We start from the raw sequence: 23571 nt of genomic DNA, 5'->3' as shown, positions 1-23571 counted from the left end.
GTCAAACATTGCTGGAAGGTAAGCTACATATTTTCTGGAGAATTACAAAGCTGAATGGGATCAGGGGTTCATGCAATGGCTAAATGAGCAGACTTAATGTGGCTTTTAAGGTAAACCAAAGTCAAAAAGTCATGTTAGAAATGAGACCATACACTAACCCAAAGATGTTGCCAGAGTCTATTTCTTGCTGTAATAGATTTTTGTTAACAGATAACATTGTGCATCCACCTTTCAATAATGAATGATAACATCTCATCTAGCACAGTTCAGCACAAATTGCTGGTGCCGTAAGATAAATTTTTACATGACAGAGTGGGTCAAGGTTCAGACAACAACATGAGGGTCAGACAAAATGACATAAGAAACAGTTGCAATTTGGACAGTTTGAAAAAGCAGAAAACACACCACTTATACTTACAGTCTAGCTCTAGAATGCTTCTGACAGCATGAGTTAGTTCTTTAGCTTCCACAGCAAGAGCAGATGCTGTCCAGGGTGGTTTCTTCCCACTTCGGGATGCCACGGTCTGAGACTGTGTGGCTAACTTTGGATCGCCAGGAGAACTGAAAGACAAAGACCACAATGCTTTATTAAAAATGATGTAAGGAATTTCAGACGTTTTAACTAGTTAACCTTAATCTTAACCTAACTTGCGCTAAACTTTTTGGTAGAGAACACTTTATTTTGATAGTCCCCTTTTATGGGGGCTTGTTTCTGCCATGGAATAAAAAAAAGGATAATTGCGATTTTTATCTCACAATTCAGACTTTTTTCTCACAATTGCAAGTTTACATCTCGCAGTTCTGACTTTTTTCTCACAATTGCGTGATATAAAGTCGCTATTGCGAGTTATAAAGTCAGAATTGCGTGATATAAAGTCACAATTACGAGTTACAGAGTCAGAGTTGTGTGATATAAAGTCGCAATTGCGTTAGAAAGTCAGAATTGCATGATATAAACTCGCAATACTGATTTTTTTTTCATACAATTCTGACTTCTTAGAATTGTGAGATATAAACTTGCAATTGCGAGTTATAAAGTCCAATTCTGAGGAAAAAAAGTGATTTTTTTTTCTCAGAATTGTGAGTTTATATCTCCTAATTTTGACTATATAACTCACAATTCTGACTTTATAACTTGCAATTGCGTGTTATAAAGCTAGAAATGTGAGACATAAACTCACAATTCAGAAAAAAAAGTCAGAACTGTGAGATAAAAAGTCGCAGTTAGCTTTTTTATTTTTTATTCAGTGGCAGAAACAAGCTTCCATACTCTTTAGACATTCTGTTGACTATAAGTAGCATTGCACCTACATGTCAACTAACTTTCATTAGTGTTAGTGTATTAGAAGACTGTCTGCTTAATATCTGCTAACACTTTATTTTGATGCTCCCCCAACATACATTCTACTGACTAGAAGTATATGTCAATTTGATCTACTAACCCTAACCCTACCCCTAACAGTCTGCTAATACTCATTTAATACTCTAATGAGAGTTAGTTGACATGTAGGTGCAATGTTACTTATCAAAATAAAGTGTAACTTTTTATTTAATAAAATATAATTTTTTTTAATTTTTTTTTTATGCTGGATTGTTCTCATGAAAAACAACCCTCTCAGGTTGAAAACTGTGTCAGTCTTGTTTGATTTCAGCTGACGTGTTATAAAAGCTGTAGAAAAGTGCACTCCCTTCGACCTGAAATGAACAAAGCATGCTGGGCAGATTGGCATAAAAGAAGAGCCCAGCAAGACTCCTAATAAAGGGTGGACTTTTGGGGAAGGGGATTCAGACCTACTGACATGGATGGACCAGTGTTATGAAAACATATTATGAAACTACCACACTTTTCAGGTCATAACAGCAATGAATTGGACTAGACTGATTGAATTATTGCATATGTTGAAACATATTTAAGATTTGTTGCGCAGATTAATTTGAAACTTCATGAAGTACTTGGAAAACATAGCAACTGATTGGAATATATTAAAAGAAACAGAAGATTATGAACAAAGGCCATTGTGCTTTTACACTGGCAGTGATTGTCGCGCACAGCTGAACAGCAACTTGTGTACTACAAACACAGATGAGTATCATCTATCGTGCCACCTTTTTCTGGTGTTCTCCGATCACTTTATGTAACGTGTTTTGATTTATGATGAGCATATGCTGCTGTGATGCGACCATGTTCCCCTCGCACACATTATACAGTATATATACATTTAACATGATGTATTTAGTTTATGTGATAAAAGTAATCTTAAGGTTAATACATACCTTTATTTTTTAAATTTAAACAGGCTTTTGAGGTTTGGGCAAAAAACTTGTGGCATTAATGTGTTTTTGTGTATTTTATGTTTTTTTTTTTTCACAGAACTGAAAGTCATATGGTGACTGTGAAACATGGAACACCTCGCTTATATGATTTTATGGTGAAATTTGTTATTTTTCATGTTTCGAGCCATTCCATTTAATTTTTTATGATGTTGAGTTTGCAAGCATTCATGCTGCGGACATTCCAGTTTCCGATGTTGTGAATCTTCTTAAAGTGCCGATGATTTCTTACGCATGGGGTTGCATCAGGAGTCTTGATGGATTTTTCTGACCCGCGTCACAATGGTCCGAGCCATTCAGAATTTGTCTTTGCTCTTCCCTGGTCCCTTGTAGGGTGCTTCCCGGCCCGGGGGCCCACCTTCCAGCACCATGTTTGAAGACATTTGGTTGTGATCCATAAAATATTTTGGCAAAGACAGTGGAGTAGTTTGCTATTGCTTTATTCACTCCTCCCCATTTATCCGGGTTTGGGACCAGCGTGTACATGTAGCTGTTGCCAACTACACAGCCGGTCTTCACCCAGGTGACGCAGGCACGGGCATCATTCCTCTCCCAGAATGGCAAAGACCAGAATGGCACATTTTTTACAGAGTGAAATCAAACAAAGGTTACAGGAGTACACAGAACCTGGAATATCTGGTCCAAAGTGTCAAAGAAGAAAGTGAGCGCATGGGACTGTACCTCAACATCAAGAAAACAAAGGTAATGACGACAGTAGGCAACGGCATAGTTCACATTACAATTGACAATGAAGAAAGTGAATCAGTACAAGATTTCCTCTTCCTTGGATCCAAAATTGTCAGCAGCGGCAAGTTGAGAACGGAAAACAACAAAAGAATTGCACTTGGTCACAATGGGATGCAAGGAATGGAAAAAATTGGGAACAGCAAAGATATCAACAGCGCAATAATGATCTAAATAATCAACACAATCGTTTTCCCGATCTCCACGTATGCATGTGAAAGTTGGACACTCAAGAAGGTGGACAAAAGGAAAATTGACGCTATCGAAATATGGTGTTGGAGGCAAATGCTGCGCATACCATGGACATCAAAGGTCACAAACAAGATGGTCCTAGAGCAAGTCAAAACAAAGATATCGCTGGAGGGAAAAATCACCAAGCAGCGGCTCTCATACTTTGGTCATATCATGCAAGCTAATTCTTTGGAAACCACATCAATGCTTGGCATAGTCAGTGAGATGAGAAGAAGAGGACGTCAAAGAACATGTTGCTAGACATAATCAAGGCCGACATGAATATGCCCATAAAAGAATGGAAAGAAGCGGTCAAAGATCATAAAGCATGGAGAATGATGATCCATAAAGTGACCGAAAGTCGACCTCGATTGAATGGTTAAGTCATCATCGTCATTTTGACCATGAACAATGCACTGTGGCTTTAATTCAGCATGAGCAACACAACAAAAACAGACTCTGGTGCGAAACAATCTTGGCACTTCTGCTACGCGCTGCCTTGGTGAGCAGTGTAAATGCTCTAATCTGTTTAAAAAAATACGCTCTGCTTACACATCCAGTCTGAAATAGTCCTGAGAAAACATGCAAATTGACTCATACAGCATTTAGCATGTAAATAATTATCCTTCATTCACCTGATGCATTCAAGGTAAAGTGACTTACAGTACAAGCTCAACTGATGGTCATTTAACATCATGCACCCTCCCTCAAAAAGAAAAACCCTATGCACACTCTGGGCTGCAAATTGCTGACAGCCTTCATTTTGATTTATGAGGACGTGTAATATTTTCTAGCCCTAATAGACGAAGGCACAGTGGCCTCTTCGGTCAATGGGGATGATCATTAGGGGGGAAAAAGGCCGAACGTGCAGGGGGCCATGTTGATTGGACCAAATCAACATCACTGCCACAGGAAGGTGTTGTACTGACCTCTAGTCATTAACTATCCCTGTCTGTCTGTGCCCCCAAAGTCTCTCTTATAATAGAAAATAAGGCAGAAGATTCATTCTTTAAAGAAGTTACCATTTACACACTTGTGAATACACAGCCTCCTAGAATATCAAAGGCAAACTTTAATGACTGTGTAAAGGTCCCTAAAGGAAAAGTGTCTTTGTTATTAAATAATTCTTTTCTACACACCTGTTGCTAGTGAAGTGTAGTATCACTGTTGGGAATACTCCAAATTAGATTAGGATTCAGTGGAATCATTAGGTCTCCCTTAACAAAAGACTGATAAGAGTACAAGAATAATTATCTTACCTATAGCCGCTTGGACCGCTTTGGTTTTCAGAGAGGAAGCCTTGGACAGCCTGTGGGGTTTAAAAAAATTTAGGTGATTAGATTAGTCCATTTAAATTAAATGATTTTGCATAAAGATTTAAAACAGTGCCATTTTTATTTTATTATATTACTATATTATTATATTTACTATATACACTGATCAGGCATAACATTATGACCAACTTCCTAATATAGTGGATTGGTCCCCGTTTTGCTGCCAAAACAGCCCTGACCCTTCAAAGAATGGACTCCACTATACCACTGAAGGTGTGCTGTGGTATCTGCCACCAAGAGCCAGCCTGCTTAGCAGCAGATCCTGTAAGTCCTGTAAGTTGCGAAGTGGGGTCTCCATGGATCAGACTTGTTTGTTCAGCACATCCCACAGATACTCGATTGGATTGAGATCTGGGGAATCTGGAGGCCAAGTCAACACCTCAAACTCGTTGTTGTGCTCCTCAAACCATTTCTGAACCATTTTTGCTTTGTAGCAGGGCACATTATCCTGCTGAAAGATGCCACAGCCACCAGGAAATACAGTTTCCATGAAAGGGTGTACATGGTCTGCAACAATGCTTAGGTAGGTGGTACGTGTCAAAGTAACATCCACATGGATGGCAGGATCCAAGGTTTCCCAGCAGAACATTGCCCAAAGCATCACACTGCCTCCATCGGCTTGCCTTCTTCCCACAGTGCATCCTGGTACCATGTGTTCCCCAGGTAAGCGAAAACAAAATGTGATTCATCAGACCAGCCACCTTTTTCCATTGCTCTGTGGTCCAGTTCTGATGCTCACATGCCCACTGTTGGCGCTTTCGTCAGTGGACTGGGGTCAGCATGGGCACCCTGACTGGCCTGCGGCTCTGCAGCCCCAAACGCAACAAACTGTGATGCACTGCACAGCATTAACTTTCTGAGCAATTTGAGCTACAGTAGCTCGTCTGTTGGATCGGACCACATGGGCCAGCCTTCGCTCCCCATGTGCATCAATGAGCCTTGGCCGCCCATGACCCTGTCGCCGGTTCACAGCTGTTCCTTCCTTGGACCACTTTTGATAGATACTGACCACAACACCCCACAAGAGCTGCAGATTTAGAGATGCTCTGACCCAGTCGTCTTGCCATCACAATTTTGCCCCTTGTCAGACTCTCTCAAATCCTTACGCTTGCCCATTTTTCCTGCTTCCAACACATCAACTTTGAGGACAAAATGTTCACTTGCTGCCTAATATATCCCACCCACTAACAGGTGCCTTGATGAAGAGATAATCAGTGTTATTCACTTCACCTGTCAGTGGTCATAATGTTATGTCTGATCGGTGTATATTATTACTACTAGCACAAAGTTAGAAATTTTAAATTAATAATAATAATGGTTTTTATAGCAATAATAATAATAATAATAAAGAAAAAAATATTATTAAACAGTGTTTTATAGGTGGCATACTGTATATACTGTAGGTATATAAGCACATTAACATAATAAAATTGCAATCAAAATCAAATCTGATGCATGGGGTCCACTATACAGTAAACAGATATTTACAAGTTACTGAAGTGCCATTAACAATAAAGAGTGCAATGCTACATCCAAATCATAATTATATATTACTGTCTTCTTTAAATGTCATTGTTCTTAAGCAGTGGACAGATGTAAAGCACAGAATTATTTAGGAAGGTTCTGCAATAGTTTTTCCTGTGTTCTGTGACAAATCTATGATTTACACAGTCCAACAGGGTGATAATTGATTTATGGGAATCTGGTACTGGTACTGCATACTGATGTCACGTTCTTTTTATTTTGTGACATTTTTCTTTTTTCCCATAGGTGCCTAATGAAAGGGTTACAACACATTTTATGTTAACTATTTTAATTACTAGTTAAAAAAACACCTGTGTTGTTTGCAAGAACACTTGGAATGATGAAGTACATGTACTATGCTTGCGTGACTAGATTTGCCCACTTCATATGAGCCTGAGTTGATAGTTGTCATCAGAAGAGCATTCCAGACACTCAGCTTTTCTGATCAAATCAACATATGAAGTGCAAATTCTAATATAATTAATTTAACATCCTGAGCCATTCAACATGAGCAATTTATATGATGAAACCTTATGTTAGGATAAGAGGATGTGAATTAATTGTGCAGCTGGTTAAACTTAATTGAAAATGAATATACATCACCTCCACAAACTGCAGAAGTTTACCCGTAGTGGTTTCAAAATCCTTCTTTACAGTTTCACTCTTCCGTAGCTGGCATTCAAGTACAGAAATCCTTTTTCTCAGATCTTGTAGATCATCCTGTGTGAATATTAGAGTTAAACAACATTTACATATTAAACAACATTAAAATTTACTTTTATCTATACATCAAAATGACATGGATTCAGAAATTGTCAAATATATATTTGCAATTAAAACTGCAAAATAATACTGTCAGAAAATCAACTTTGGAGATGTGCCACTGGACATGGTAAATTGCGTTGTCAGTACAGTGTTTTATACATTACTTATATTTTAGCGTAATTCTTGAAGGTTGGTGTGCTAAAATAAGAATAATACAGACTGCAATAACAATTTTTCCACAAGCAATTGCAACAAAAACTAAGAAAACAAAAATTTTATCCTACATAATCATAAATAGCTATTAATAAAAAAAAACAAAAACATAAATGCTGTGATAAAATAAAAGTTTATCCTGGCGACATGCAAGGTTGCTAGCCAGAGATTTCAAAAATAACCACATCAGCCCACGTCACCCTGCAAGATCATGTTAAAGCCTTCGCAGCACATCAGCCCAGTTACTGAATAATACAAAGCAAACAGTGACCTACTTTTTGTAGGACACGAGAGAGGAAAAACCCGGAGTGGGACTGTGCAGGGGATGTGGATTGGCTAAAGCTAAGTGTAAAACTTTCAAAGTGGAATACCTTGCCCCAGCCGGGTTGCTCAGCTTTCTGAGACTTCATTTCAGCGATCTCAGCCTCCAGGAGGTGGATAACCTCCTCGTAGTCCATCTCCATTCCTCGGGCCTGTTTCTGAGCTGCTTCTGCCAGATGGATCCGGGTCCGCAGGGATCGGCTCTCCTCCATTGCAGATTTTGCTTCCTGCAACAGCGGAGTTCCACTTAGAGCGGCAGTGCTGAGAGTGCACGTACAGTAGGATGCTACAATGCTCAGGGGCTCTTCCCCCCTAACATTGCAAACTCATTGCACTTGAAGAGAAATGCCTGTACAGTCTTACCCCCCCCTTCCCTTACCCCTTCCCCCCTCCTTTCCCCATGACTTCCCACAGCATGACAAAGCACAGCTCTGCTTCTTTTAACCTATACATTTGGATTTGTTTAAAGAGGCTTAAAAATCAAGACATGTGCAAACAAGTTTCTGTAGGTACTGGCAAACAGGAACCAGTAAAACAAGCTGTTATATAATACAGGTATCGTAAGATGTTTTGGCATTAATGAAAACCGCAACAACATTGGATACTTGTCAGCACGGCATCAGTCAATAGTCTTCAGACAAAGGAAAGGTAACCAGGCCATTGTAATTATGAAGCTGTGGGGTATGACAGCACTCTTAATGAACAGGTGACACAAAATATGTGAAAATCACACTGTGAGGACCTACAAATGAACACAGTGTGTGGTAGCTCACAATTAAAACTCTAAGATTAAAATGACTGCGTGACTTTCATTATTGCAGACCTATTAGAGTAAGACTCGAAAAAATATGTTACTCATCATGAGCACTATTAACTTATTTTAAACACCAGGAATAACTTATGAAAAGGGTACAGATAATTGCCCACTGACAGAAGAACTTAGACATGATGGATCTTACATTGACTCTTTTCTAGCAGAGAGGCATATAAATTAGCACTTACGTCCATTTAATGTCCATGCATCATGGAGAATATCTGAAGTTTATTATGAGGGTTGTGCATTGGTTACAGTTAATTTAATTTTCAAAGAATGTGGAATTCAAAGGGACATATACAGTAACTCTGTCCTGGAAATTCTGAGAAACAGAGGAGGTGGCTGGGGAAAAAATAATAAGAATTCAATGAACTACGGAAGCTAGTGTTAAGCCTTGCAGTCTCAAAAGAATATGGATGCATTAGTGCAAAATTATTATATTCACATACAGTACACTACCATTCAAAAGTTTGGGGTCGATAAGATTTTTGTAATGTTTTTGAAAGAAGTCTCTTATTCTTACCAAGGTGGAATTTATTTGATCAAAAATAGTAAAAGTACAAAACTTAAAATAAAGTAAAATATTACTACAATTTAAAATAACTGTTTTCTATTTTAATATATTTTAAAGTGTAATTTATTTCTGTGATGGCAAGCTGAATTTTCAGAACATGATCAATCATTACAGTCAAAGGATTATTCAAAAATCATTCTAATATGCTGATTTGGAGATCAAGAAACATTTCTTATTATCAATGTTGAAAACAGTTCAAAATAAAGTTCATAGAAAGTGCACAGAATGTTTAAAAGAAAAGTATTCATTTGAAAGCTTTTGTAACATTACACAGTAAATGCCTTTACTGTCACTTCTAATCAATTTAATGCATTCTGTTGAAAAAAAAAATACTGATGACTCTATTTCTAGCGACATGACAACATTCTCATTGTAAAACATCACTACTGGTATTTATGAACAGTAAATAAATTATAAATGTTTACTAGATTATGTTCATTACCTGTCTAGCGATGTACGGTTATGCCGAAATATAATTAAACAATGATTTATATTCTAAAAAACATCTATTGCGTGTCATTATGTGTAGTGAGTTGGCTCAAGTGATTTATGTTTCGTGCTTCAGAACTTCAGTTAAGGGAACATAGTGAGCATCGATGCTCCCTGGTTTTCACAGTACATTGTGGGGCTTTTTAGGGAGCGAACATGTCAGTGCACTGGTAGGATTTTTTGATTCAGACAGCCCTTAAAGGGTTAGTTCACCCAAAAATTAAAATTCTGTCATTAATTACTCACCTTCATGTTGTCCCAAACCCGTATGACCTTCGTTCTTCTTTGGAACACAAATTAAGATATTTTTGATGAAATCCAAGAGCTGTCTGACTCTTCCATAGACAGCAATTTAACCACTACTTTCAAGGTCCAGCAAGGTACTAAAGACATTGTTAAAATAGTCGACGTGACTACAGTGGTTCAACCTTAATTTTATGAAGCGACGAGAATACGTTTTGTGCGCTGTTTACGTTCAGCGCTTCCAGGTTCTACGTCAAAACGCCAGCTCATTATTGGCCGGCTCTGTACACATGAGCAGCACGACGCATGTGTGTGATGCTATTGCAGGAGCCGGCCAATAATGAGCTGGCGTTTTGATGTAGAACCTGGAAGGGCTGAATATAAATAGCATAGGAGAATGACACAGAAGAGAAGATATTGTTGAATAAAGTTAATGAAGGTCTTACGGGTGTGGAACGACGGGTGAGTAATTAATGACAGAATTTTCATTTTTGGGTGAACTAACCCTTTAAAATGGCCGACTCCCTGATCAGTGCCTTGACTACTGAACTAGGGAGATGGAGATGCACCCATAGGTTTTTTTTCTCTTTTTTTTGCAGTGCAGGGCTCTTCAAAAACCAAAACAAACTCTCTATCGTATCCATAACCCCAGAGCACAATGCATAGATAAGATTTAAATGGAGAGCCACATGGACAAGTCACACCTCACACCAGTCACGGGCTGCCCCCGCACACGTTTTACTGTAATGTAGCCGGGTATGCACTGCGTGGACGGTGATGTATCCTGCACATTTCTTGCAAGAGAGGAGGCTTAAAAGCCCACTGCTTCGAAGCTGAAAAGCCCATCAGCCTACCTGTTGCTCTAATGGCAGATATAGAAGGTAAAGTGTGGGTGGAGGTGAAGAGAGCAGAAAGGATTCAGCAATACAGAACCAAGTTTTACAGAAACACGCAGGGCTTTAAAAAGCCTTGGTTTCACACCATGGGGAGCGTAGTACATCTATTAGCGCTCCAACGTGATGAACTGGATACGAACTGAGCCCTCTGTAGTGCTCCAGGAGGGAGCAGCTGCGACTCCGCGGACTGGAGCAAAGCACTCTGGGAAGGGGAGACAGAAGTTGCATTGACCCTGACGCCAATTGAAACGCCACAGGGCCTCGAACAGCTGACCAAACATTCAGTGTGTCTCTTTGATAAAGAGTATAACTGCATTTTCCTCTTTATTTAGATCATCTTGTAAGGTCAACCGCAAGTGAAATTGCGGTTGAATAGTTTTGCGAGAGGAATGATACCGCCAGCAGCCGGGTCGATACAAGGGCATTGATAGTTCACCAAACACCATATACCATACATATAAACTAGTTTTTACATTTTCTAAGAAAATGTGAGGGGTGCCTCCTGCCCAAAACTTGCCGTCACAATGTGAAGGTTTTATTTGAAATAGAAATCTTTTGTAACATACATGTCTTTACTGTCACTTTTGATCAAATTAATGTGTCTTTGCTGAATAAAAAAATGAATTTCCTAAACAAATTTAACTCCAAACTTTTGAACAGTAGTGTATTCAAGATGAAAATAAGTTCTGATTGCTTAGAAAGGTGATAGCACACCTCTTTTGAACATGCCACATGAATCAAGGTATCATTAAAGTCTGCACACACAAGCAATACTTGAGGTTATTAATTTGAACAAACCACTAACATTAAGTATAAGCTAATGAAATCGTAGCAATTGCATGGACTATCTTTACTTGCAAATTTGTTTAATTGATACGCAGCAGAATGATCAGAACGTACTGCTACTTTAGTATCGGTCTAATAAAACCATTAAAGTCCAATTAATTTTGCATAGAATCCTGAAGCTCTTTGGATTTGGGTTTACATAACAGGCACTTCTGAGGCTCTGAGATAGGATACAAAGGGTTAGTGGGAGCCTGTTTCTTTATAACTCATAGAAAAGAACTATTTCCAAACACCGATTGCCATCCCTCAGTGCCCTACATGCTTCATCTCCCACATGATGTTCTAATGTGGGTGTTTCAAGCTTCCTGTAGTGAGCACAACGCACTGAAAATAGATTTTTGGATATTGCTCATAGAATTTTTTTTTTTTTTCTTGGAGTTCTGAACTGTGCTGCTGAGAAAATAATGCAGTTTCAGCATTTAGCATTCATGAACAGAACACCTGCATCTCACCTTTAAGGGTCTAATGGCACATGTGCCCAGAGCTCCCCCCTGTGGCATATCTAACACGGTACGGTGACAATGGGATAGAACAATGTCAAAAAAACAAAACAAAATGAGATGTATGGAAACTTAAGTTCAAAGGCCTGTTTCACACTTGTTTTACTGCAAAATCATGCTATTTCTGAGCTTTCACCATTGAAGTCAAACCCATAATTGTAGCTATAAACTGCTTAAATTGTCTAGATTTAGTTAGATTAGAAAGTGCTGTTTGAGCCTGTCCTTGAATGTAGAACTTGCTTTAAGCTCATAAAACAACTTTTTAAAAAAACAATAGGCGAGCAGTTTGCTCAATTATTTTATGCTTCCTCATTAAAGCCTAAAATGCAAAATGACTGCATTGATAAATAGGTCGCAAGCTTTTGCATTGCGCTGTGCACACCTGCAGTGTGAATGTAACCTGCTAAGATGGGCACCAAAATGAATGTGAGCCATTTACGTGCTACTTACGGTGCGAAACAGGCCTAAGAATGAGTTGCGTACCTGTTTAACTTTTGTCAGTTCCTGCAGCATCTTATGATTAAGGCTCTCGGATTCTGCAAGCTTATCCTGTTAGAACAGAGATCTTCGCATGAGTCAGCATTAGAGTTAGCGCACTCATTCTAGCAAATAGGATTAATGAGAGCCTCGCTCAATAACACATGAATGAATGTCACACATTCCAGCATGTGACAATGTTTAAAACTGTTGTCATAGAAGTACCTGCATTCTCTTGAGCTCTCTCAAGGCCTCAATGTGGTCTTTTCTTAGTCTCTCCATCTCATCCAGATCATCAGAGTCTGATAACGATGGCTTATAAAATAATAAATAATATTATATATATATAAATGTTATTATATCATAAACACTGAAAAATACAGAGCCCCGCACGACATGTGGGAAAAAACATGTATATCGTGGCCACAGATTAACAGTTTGTTCCTTCGTTTTAAGTAAATCATGTGCACGATATAATAATAACTAGTTCCCTTGTTTTACTAAATCATGGCCACATTGTAATAATTTGTTCGCTTGTTTTAGTTCATTCAACGAATTCTTAACTCATAGCCATGATATATATATATATATATATATATAGTCAAACCAAAATTTATTCAGACACCTTGAACATTTCATTCATTATTACAGTTCATTCACTATAGTTTAAAAAAATGGTAATAAAATATGACAAGATCTCAGAGTTAAACTGTGTCAGAAAAAAATCATCTTATTTATGTCAGATAACACTTAAGCAAAACATCGTCAGGTCAAAGTGTCTGAATAATTTTTGGTCCCAAATTTTTATCAATTTTACTGGTAGTCCACTGTATGAAGAATTTTTGGGTATAATACGTCACAGTTTACTTTATTTTGCTATCCTCACTTACATAAATGAACTATAGTGTCCTGCACCCACTAGTAAAAAAATAAAAAAATTATATCTAGTGTCTAAATAATTTTTGGTTTGACTGTGTGTATATATATATTATATTTGTCCGCATTTCATGTGCAGGGCTCCGTAGAAAAACAATAAAACATTATACATCATATGAAACATTATTTAATAAGTAATAAGTAGTTTTATAGAATAAGTAATATTCTATATAAATATTATATAATATTAAAAACATTGACAAATAATAAAAATATAATTTACAAATGTGCATTGATAAATTATAATATGCATTTTTCTACTGCAATAATAAATAAAAATCATTTGCACTTACCGTAGGGTTTGATGGAGACTCAGAAAGATCATCTGATGTCAATCTCGCTACTTCCTGTTCCGAGTCAGACTTGGACGGTAGTTTGAAGAGTTCCTTTGCCACTCTCTCAAAATCTTACAGGAGAAAAATTTCTTATTCAGTCATACATAATGTATAGAAATACATTTTTAGAGGTTTATTTTTTAAAATAAACCCGGAATAATGGACTGCATAAGTAAGGAGAGGTAAAAAGCCATCAGCACATAAACCACAACATAATTAGGACTGACAGAAATTATTCTCACCGCCATAAGCCACTGTCCCTCCTGGGTTCAAACGCAGTCTTTCTCTCAGAGTCAGGACCTGAGAGTCAGTAGGCTTCAATCCCAGCACCTCCAGTGCCTGTGGACAGAACAACCGCCCTTTTAGGACATTTCATTACACCAGCATAATGTACTCACTGCTTCTCTCTCTCTCTCTCTCTCTCTCTCTCTCTCTCACACACACACACACAGATAAACAAACACACACACACACACTTTAATGTCTTTGTATAAAATATAATGAATTTTTCTATATATATATATATATATATATATATAAAATGTATTGATTGCCATTTTAAATTTTATTTTATTTTGATAAATTCATCCACTAAATAAATATTATAAATAAAAGGTACTAATATTAATATTATTACTGTAAAACAACCTTCTGGAGTAGAAATCTTTCTAAACATTGTCCATGCTCTAGACTGTTTTTCATATCAACAGATCTACAGACTGCGCTGCACTGCACTGAAGCTGTGGCACAGTCTTTATTGATTTTCCCATCATACCACAGTAGAAGTGGATATGGGATTGCACGCTAACTGCACATATTGTTCAACAGTGAGATTAACTCCCTCCACACATGATAGTAAAACCAAAAAAGATCAATACAGTACTGAGACTGAAGCGTAACTAATCATTAAAGCCCGCCGGGGGGATGACCAGCGTTTGACCTTGCCGTAAACATGGAGAAGTTTCTGTAATTCTATACTTTTACAGATACTGTTATTCTCTAATTGTGAGTATATAATTATGGATACCTGCTCCATTTTCTCGGGCTTGAGTTCGAAGCTGGGAATTGAGGATGGAGGCTTTGAGGGTCTGCAGGTATTGCTGGGATTACAGGCAGCGGTTGCATCTGGGCAAAAAGAAATAGAATCCAAATAAGTTAAACTGCACAAAAAAGCTCTTTTGCAAAACAGCTGTTTGTGATTTTGGTAAAGCACATCACATGTAAGACTCTTACATAATGCAATGAGAGTATAATTTATGTGAGTAGATGTCTCCCAGTGGTGGCACAAAATAGTATTTGGGCATTTAAGCCAAACTTAAAAAGTGTTTTTAAAAAAGACACTTTTGCAAAGTGCAAAACTTATGCAAAACATTTTACAAAAAGATTATCTGGCTGTCAGACAGTGAAACATGTTCATAATTAATAATTTTCTTGCAGAAGACATTTGCTATGATCATTTGTATCTAATTCAATGACATTTATACACTCTTATACTACCATTCAAAAGTTTTTTTCTTCTTCTTCTATTCATCTTCTATTCAGCAAGGATGCATAAAAGTAACAGTAAAGACATTTTATACTGTTACTAAAGATTTCTATTTCAAATAAATGTTCTTATGACCTTTCAATTCATCAAAGAAATCCAGAAAAAATGTATCACGGTCTCTGCAAAAATATTAGGCAGCACAATTGTTTTTACAACACAGATAATAATAAGAAATGTTTCAATTAGAATGATTTCTGAAGGATCATGTGACACTGAAAACTGGAGTAATGACAGCTTTGCCATCACAGGAATAAAATACATTTTAAAATATATTAAAATAGAAAACAATTATTTTAAATTATAATAATATTTCACAGTATCATTGCTTTTACTGTATTTTTGATCAAATAAATGCAGCCTTGATGAGTATAAAAGATTTCTTTGTAAAACTTTTAAAATCCTTACAGTCTTACAAACTTTTTAACGGTAGTGTAATTGTTACTTAAGTGCCCAAAAAATGTTTTCCAAATAATTTCTGAGGCCCTTTGGGTCAACAATTTAAACTTTCCTTCAAATATTACACCATTATATTTGATCCCTTATGATGGCTTGTATAAATGCTTTGTGTACAAGCAGGAATTAATATTGTTTGAACAGGCTGTTTTTTCTCCATAAACCCCAACCTGACCAGATCTGTGAACTGGAGAGAAAGCACAATGCTTTGCTCGAAGTAGTGCCAACCTTGTCAAATCCTCTTACGATGAATAACTGCAGAGTGTAACTGAGCTCATAGGTATGTGCTCTGACTATGAACTCACTATCTCATCATTTATTGTTCACTCATTCATTATCCGCATATTTGTTTATCTTTTTCGGAGGGGGATTTATTTCCTGACAATGATTTCTTGGAAAGCCCTTTTAGAATAATATCAGACAGTTGCCCTCACAAATTTGGCATAAAAAGGGTCTCAAATAAATTTGTATGCAATGTGAAGTGATTAATTTTCATTACCTGAGCTCCTATTAATATGTACATGCTTTTTATAAGGTATTCCCAATATAAGGTATTCCCAATTAATTTTCATTACCTGAGCTCCTATTAATATGTACATGCTTTTTATAAGGTATTCCCAATATAAGGTATTCCCAATACGATATTATATAAGTCATCTTCTTCTCACAGAGACTCTCTTCTCAGGTCAAAGTTTAGTGCAAGCACATACCAAAACATTTGGAAACAATAATGTTCTTCATTTCATATTTCATGTTTGTCATTCAGTACAGCTGGTTAAATCTGCTTTAAATCACAGCTGAGAGGATCTTTATCAAAGGTTCTCGTCAAATGAAATGAAACCCTGTCCTGAACAGAGTTCGTTATCCTCGATTTCACCTGGAGTTATGTCAGGTCGACCGTAATATCCATTTTCAGAACCATGCCAGCTGGATTATTTCGAGTTACAGCATCTCATCAGCACATGGCTGTCTAAACGTCTGTTGAACAGGTAGCCTAATCCAGGTTATGCCAGAACGTTCCTTATCTATGAGTTTCAAATTGTTCAAAAGCAAAATTCTATTCATAATGCAGCAGAATGTGAAAGGCTGCACAGATAGTCCTACACAATCTGTGAATAACATTAGGAGCGCATATGGTTAGTTCTGGATTCAATACAAGTTAAAGGATTAGTTCACTTCAGAATTAAAATTTCCTGATAATTTACTCACCCCCATGTCATCCAAGATGTTTATGTCTTTCTTTCTTCAGTTGAAAAGAAATTATGGTTTTTGAGGAAAACATTCCAAGTTTTTTCTCCATATAGTGGACTTCAACAGGGTACAATGGGTTGAAGGTCCAAATGCAGCTTCAAAGGGCTCTACATGATCCCAGCCGAGGAATAAGGGTCTTGTCTAGCGAAACGATCGGCCATTTTCAAAAAAAAAAAAAAGTATATATATATATATATATATATATATATATATATATATATATATACACATATATATATCCAAAAAAATGCTCGTCTTGCACTGCTCTGTGATCTTAACCTTCGCACGTTTGCTTTGGCACTTGCTCGGTACTTCCGCCTACATCACGCGTAACCTTTAAACGTGATTACGTGATGCATGGCGCATGGAAGAGCTAGTGCAAGATGAGCATTTGTGCTTAAAAATTATATATATTAAAAATATATATAAAATTATATAGTCTGGGATCGTGTAGAGCCCTTTAAAACTGCACTGAAACTGCAGTTTGGACTTTCAACCCGCTGGTAGCCGTTGAAGTCCACTACTTGGAGAAAAATCCTGGAATGTTTTCCATTCTTTTCAACTAAAAAAAGAAAGACATAAACATCTTGGATGACATGAGGGTGAGTAAATTATCAGGTAATTCTAATTCTGAAGTGAACTAATCCTTTAAGATAGCAAAATTTGTGACATAATGTTACCACAGAAAAGAATTTTGGCTAATTTTGCAAAAATAAAATTAATTTTGACTTTAAATCAAAATGAAAAGAACAGGGCAATGCCATCTTGTATTTGTATAAAGTATGTTTTTTTAATTGACAAATATAAGTATTTCAAGTGTAAAATATTTATATATCATTGTAGTATTTTAATTTATGCTGTTTTAGTTTCTATTTATTTATATAATTTAATTTTTCTTTTGATTTTGGAGTGAAATGTGACCTGTTTTTGTGAGGATGCATATAGAACAGCATATAGTTTCAAAACTAATGTATTTTAATGTTTGCTTCTTTGCCTCCATGTATTTCCATTGCAAGATCCTTGCTATAATGATTATTTGTGTTAATATAATTTAAGATACTTTTCTGTAATAATCTACATTATGACACAAACTTTAGGGGATTCTCACAGAGGGAATACAGGGTTGCAGTACCAGAGTTGGCCACTGTGGTGCAGGCACTCTCAGTTGAGGACATTGGGGTGAGAATAGGCTTTACTGTTGCTGGTCGTACCTGTAAGGAAAGACACAAGTTGAAGCATTTAAGAAAACATCAACCACACTATCTGAAGCAGTACTGAAGAACAGTTACTGCATTAATGAATCTCTGTTACCAGACTGGAATCGGCCACAGTCTTATGTCTTACCTTAGTAAGTTCTACAGAAGGCAACGTCTCACTTCCAGAGTTGGGGCTGTTGGCTATCTTGGGAACGAGGCCTCCAGGTAGAGTTGCTCCCCCCATTCCAGCGGGCCTGAGTTGGGGGGCTGTACTGCAGGGAGGTTGAAGGGAGATGGGGCTGTGGGGTCCACTGCTGGAGCCTGACGAAGACCTTCGTCTGATAAAGGCTATCTCTACTGTAGGGTCTGGTCTGTAGGGTTAAACAGTACCATGTGTAAACATATGACCTTACAGTCTCTCACCATCCAGCTGCATTTGTCTTGGACAGAAGAGAACTCTCATAATATACTTATATTCATTCAGGGAAGAATGTCTTGAAAGGTTGGGTTCATATAGACATATATCTGAGTTTTAACCTGAGTTTTGTTCGAGTGAGTATGCTTTTGGCTTCTTCATGCGTTACTCCAATGAGTGACTCCTTATTGATGGATATGAGCTGGTCCCCGGCCTTTAGTCTCCCATCCTAGAGTCACACAGAGAAAAACATTTTACTTCATTTATACTTTACTTCAGCTTCATTTACTTTACTTCATCTTACAATACTATTCAAAAGTTTTGTTTTTGAAAGAATTCTCCTATGCTCATTAAAGCTGCATTTGTTTGATACTGTAAAATACAGTAAAAACAGTAATATTGTAAAATATAATCACAATGTAAAATAACTGGCTTCTATTTTAATATATTTTAAAATATAATTTATTGCTGTAAAGGCAACTCTGAATTTCCAGCATTATTACTCACATGATCCTTCGGAAATCATTCTAATATTCTGATTTGTGCTCATGAAACATTTCTTCTTCTTATTAAAGTTGAAATCAGTTGTGCTGCTTAATATTTTTGTGTAAACTGTGATTTTTTTCCCCAGCATTCTTTGATAAACAGAACTACTTGAGGGTGAGTAAATGATGACAGAATTTTTATTTTTGGGTGAACTATCCCTTTACATTTTATTTTACAATTTTACAAAATAACAATAAATAAACATACTTTTTGGCAGTCGCCTCCTTGCATTATTTCCTGAACGAACACCATTGGCCCCTCTGCACGGTTAGCTCCGCCCCTGATGACCAAGCCTAATCCTGTCCCTTTGGCAACACATATCAACTGAATCATGCAGTCTCTGGGGAAAAAGAGGTAAACATAAGGGCTTGGATCAACAGCAGAAAACAATGACTCCTGAAGTGATTATTTTTTTTCAATAACCGTAAATTAATCTTTTGTGGGATTTCACTCTCACTCGGGCTAGGTCAGGTGTTTTCAGGATCAAACTCTTCAATCAGGACACTATTAATTGCAATAGTAAGAGAAAGCTGCTGGGTTCTGTTCTACATTTTGATAGTAGATTTATTTTAAGTATATGTGAAAGGATCACACGAATAAAATCAGAATTGGATCTACAGTTCGTCTTTTGGTTCTCACGTGCAGACTTGTGGAGATGGGGAGGTAATGCAGGCAGTGGTGTATACTGGGTTTGGATCTTTAGGGCTCAGAAGTAGAGGACTGGTTGACCTGGAAGATGAGGAGGAGGAGGCAGTGTCGGTCATCTTTCCTGAAGACAAGAGATTTGATTTTTAATACTCTCAATCTAAACATCTGCTACTCTTTCACTTAAAAATGAATGCTACAATAGCAATTCCTAAGTACACTTAGAATAAGAACAATCTACACATTTATTGTTCTTACCGCTTTATTTTTACACTACTGTTCAAAAGTTTGTTTCATTAAGATTTTAATGTTTTTGAAAGAAGTCTCTTATGCTTATCAAAAATACAGTACAAACAGTAATATTACTATTAAAGTATTATTAGAATTTAAAATAAAACTGTTTTCTATTTTAATATATTTTAAAATATAATTTTTTCCTATGGTGTCAAAGCTGACACTTCTTATTATCACAGTCGAAAATGGTTGTGCTGCTTACTATTTTTGTGAAAACCATGAAAGATTTTTTTTTTTTCCAGGATACTTAGATGTACAGAAAGTTCAAAAGGACAGCATTTATTTGAAATAAAAATCTTTTGTAACAGTAACATTATAAATGTCTTCACTGTCACATGTGATTAATTGAATGCATCATTGCTGAATATATATATATATATATATATATATATATTTGTTTTAAAATCTTACTGACCCCAAACTTTTGAACGGTAGTGTACAGACATTTTGGTTCAAGTATATTCCGATGCTTGCTTGATGTGTGCATGGCTTTGTATGTAGAAAATGATGTTATGTAGGAACCAAACCAAAGCCTTTTTTTTTAAGTTGGCACACTGTAGGCTGTTTTTGTCCATCATTTCAATATTCTCTAAAATTCAGACATTAGTCATTCACTCCTGAAATGCAGTATAGTGATAGACGTAATGGAAAATACCTGTGGAAACAGAGATGTCTGATCCAGAACTGGTGCTATTGCTCGAGCCATATTTTTCCATTAGTTCAGCAAATTCCCTCCTAATGATAAACATATAAAGACACATGCAAAAAATCACATATAGATTCACCTTTCCTGGAGCCGTTACTTTCCAGTGGTTCATAATAGGAGGGCTTTTGTACAGACTAAGACTCTTGCTTAATTTTTCTGTCTCTGTGGTGTTCAGAGAGTAAACATTATGTGGGTTTTCCTTTCTGTAAAATCATGCATTACATAATTATGAATGTACTTGTTCTAAAGGAAAGTTATTATTCTTAGTTTTTAAAATACACAAAAAATAATGAGCGCACCCCTATTAAACCCTCAAACTACAGTCCCTAGTTATTTAATATGACAACTCCCATTAAATGCAACTTCCTCATTAGTTCACAAAGAAGCTTAGAAGCACTTAATTAGATTACAGACGTAATCACAGATAAATTAGAATCGAAGTTAAGAGCGGGACTGTTTCCAAACCAGAAATGTGATCTAAGCAGTAATCTTTAAATTCTTGACATTATGTTCTCAAAATCTGTGTACTGTACTAAAGCAGTTTGTGTGAGGTGATTGATTGTCCATTAATTATGAGGGTAATCCTATAACACTGTTACAGCTTTAAACCTGACCTCAGCTGGTTTAACTCAGGCCACATATGACAGACTTGCGGCCCAAATACGTCAACAGCTGTTCAGTTGGGAGTACAATGTGCTCATCAGGAAGTCACTGAGACCAGCAAAATGCCAGCTCGATTTGAACAAAGACAGACATGAAGAACTTGACAACTGCCCAAATCCGAGACCTCTGGCTAAGCAGACAGTGCCAAAACAAAAAACAAAACAAATCTCAGCATGCATCCTACAAAAATTATTTAGCATGGAGTAGCAGCTTGATGTTGTCAGTACAGAATTAATCTATACTGTATATCAAGTCTCCTAAAAAAGCTGTGTTATTTTATTTTTAGTTTCATCAATATTTTGAATTAGCTTTTAATTTTATATTTTTTGTTTTGTTTTCATGTTAATTTTAGTTTAACTGTGCTTTGCTTGTCATTTTATTAGTTTTTTTAAACATTGCTATTTAGGCTTAATTTATTTTTTATTTCCGTTTTAGATTTAGTTAGTTTTAGTTTATTTATTTCCAGTTAATAATTTTAGTGTTTCAGCTTAAATTTATTTTTCAATTTCAACTAATATTTATATTTTATTTTGTTTCAGCTTTATTTCAATTAACAGAAATGTTTTAATAGTTTTAGTGGTAACACTCATGAACTAAGAATGAGCAATATATTTTGACAGTATTTATTAATCTTTATTAATGTTAGTTAAAAAAAAATTCATGTTAGTTCACAGTAAATTAATGTAAACAGATACAACTTTTTTTTCTTAAAAGTGTATTAGTAAATGTAGAAATGAACATTAGCTAAGATTATTAAATGCTGTACAAGTATTGTTCATTGTTAGTTCAAGTTAACTGTTGCAGTTAACTAATGTTAACAAATGCAACCTTATTGAAAAGTGTTACTGGTTTTAGTTTTAGTTAACGATAATTTTAAAACAGCTGAAAAAAGAGAGACAAGAAATTAGTGCTGGAAAAATACCATCGTTTCAACAAGTGCCAAAATTCTCAATAAAGTGCTAAAGACTTTAATGTACTTAAGTGTATTAAGACTATTTTTAGATTAAAGAAAAAAATCAAGACGTTCGTCTGTACTCATCCATTTATAGGATTAAGAATATGATGTCCAAAAGTGCACATTCTGTACTTGGCAAGCAATATTTGCTGTCTCCATTTAATTAAAATATTTGAACACAAAACAAATCATTTACACACATGCAAATACTGATAAATAAAGATGAATAGCAAAAAGAATACATTCCTTTAGAAATTGTTAAAGGGGTCATGAATTAAGAAATCACATTTTCCTTGGTCTTTTGACAAATAAGAGGTCCTTGTACTATAAAAATATCCTGTTAGTCTCAGAACTGGAAACGTCCTCCTAAGTCTAAAAACAGCTTTTACTGAAACCAAGCTCAGAAAATGAGTCGTTTCAGATTTTGTCACATTACGTCATACTGCGACGAAAGACTGCCTCTGCAGAAGATCAATGCCTACTTCTACATCATTGCCTCTTTAGCTCCACCCACCATTTTGTGCATGTCATGTAGTAGTAAATACGAGACAGACACAAACACAGGATTACACCAGCAACAAAACGATAGAGATGCCTTTGAGGATTACAAGACGTTTTGAAGTGCCACGTTGTGGAAAAACACAGTCTTTGTATTGCCTTCCTTTTGATCCTAACATTGAGAAAGCGTTGATGAACTTTATTTATAACAAAGTTCCAATTTTATTGCGGATTCATTTTTAAACGAGACACAGTTCGACGCAGGCTTTTCAAAGAGACAGAACATAAAAGATGATGCAGTGCCGACTATATTGGATCCGATGTCGCACCACAAGTGTGAGTAACTGCGCCGCAGTCATTTGTGGCTAAAATCTTCAGTGATCTACATCTTCTGTGTTGTCATCAGTAGACATTACAGCGTTTCATTTTATTTAAAGGGTTAGTTCACCCAAAAATGAAATTTCTGTCATTAATTACTCACCCTCATGTCGTTCCAAACCCGTAAGACCTTCATTTAACTTCAGAACACAAATTAAGATATTTTTGATGAAATCTGAGAGATTTCTGAACCACACATAGGCAGCAATGTCATTGCACCTTTCAAGGCCCAGAAAGGTAGCAAAGACATCATTAAAATAGTCCACGTGACTACAGTGGTTAAATCTTAATGTTATGAAGTGACGAGAATACTTTTTGTGCTCAAAAACAACAACAAAAATAACAACTTTTTTCAACAATTTCTTCTCTTCCCTGTCATTCTCCTCCCATTCTCCTGTTTACATTGTAGACACTGCAGCACTTCCAGGTTCTACATCAGAACGCAGGCTCAG

The 23571-nt window shown here is 36.4% G+C and overlaps 1 protein-coding gene across 2 annotated transcripts in view; it reads right to left on the bottom strand.

Annotated features, from left to right (window-relative positions):
* stxbp4 (syntaxin binding protein 4) overlaps positions 1–23571 on the bottom strand; it is a 40411-nt gene that overhangs the window by 10096 nt on the left and 6744 nt on the right. For both annotated transcript variants that reach the window (XM_051914780.1, XM_051914781.1), the window contains 15 exons: positions 20575–20654; positions 19620–19749; positions 19188–19320; positions 18557–18663; positions 18168–18390; positions 17956–18034; positions 14601–14698; positions 13816–13912; positions 13532–13644; positions 12528–12617; positions 12309–12374; positions 7514–7690; positions 6768–6884; positions 4566–4615; positions 419–561 (listed from right to left, as the gene is read on the bottom strand). In XM_051914780.1, coding sequence (XP_051770740.1) covers positions 419–561; positions 4566–4615; positions 6768–6884; positions 7514–7690; positions 12309–12374; positions 12528–12617; positions 13532–13644; positions 13816–13912; positions 14601–14698; positions 17956–18034; positions 18168–18390; positions 18557–18663; positions 19188–19320; positions 19620–19749; positions 20575–20654 — 1703 coding nt within the window. The remainder of the gene's footprint in view (positions 1–418; positions 562–4565; positions 4616–6767; positions 6885–7513; positions 7691–12308; positions 12375–12527; positions 12618–13531; positions 13645–13815; positions 13913–14600; positions 14699–17955; positions 18035–18167; positions 18391–18556; positions 18664–19187; positions 19321–19619; positions 19750–20574; positions 20655–23571) is intronic.

This window comes from Ctenopharyngodon idella, chromosome 12 (genome assembly GCF_019924925.1).
Source record: "Ctenopharyngodon idella isolate HZGC_01 chromosome 12, HZGC01, whole genome shotgun sequence".
Taxonomy (NCBI): Eukaryota; Metazoa; Chordata; class Actinopteri; order Cypriniformes; family Xenocyprididae; genus Ctenopharyngodon; species Ctenopharyngodon idella.
The sequence above is the reverse complement of the archived record's forward strand: the minus strand, read 5'-3'. Positions and strand labels throughout refer to the sequence as shown.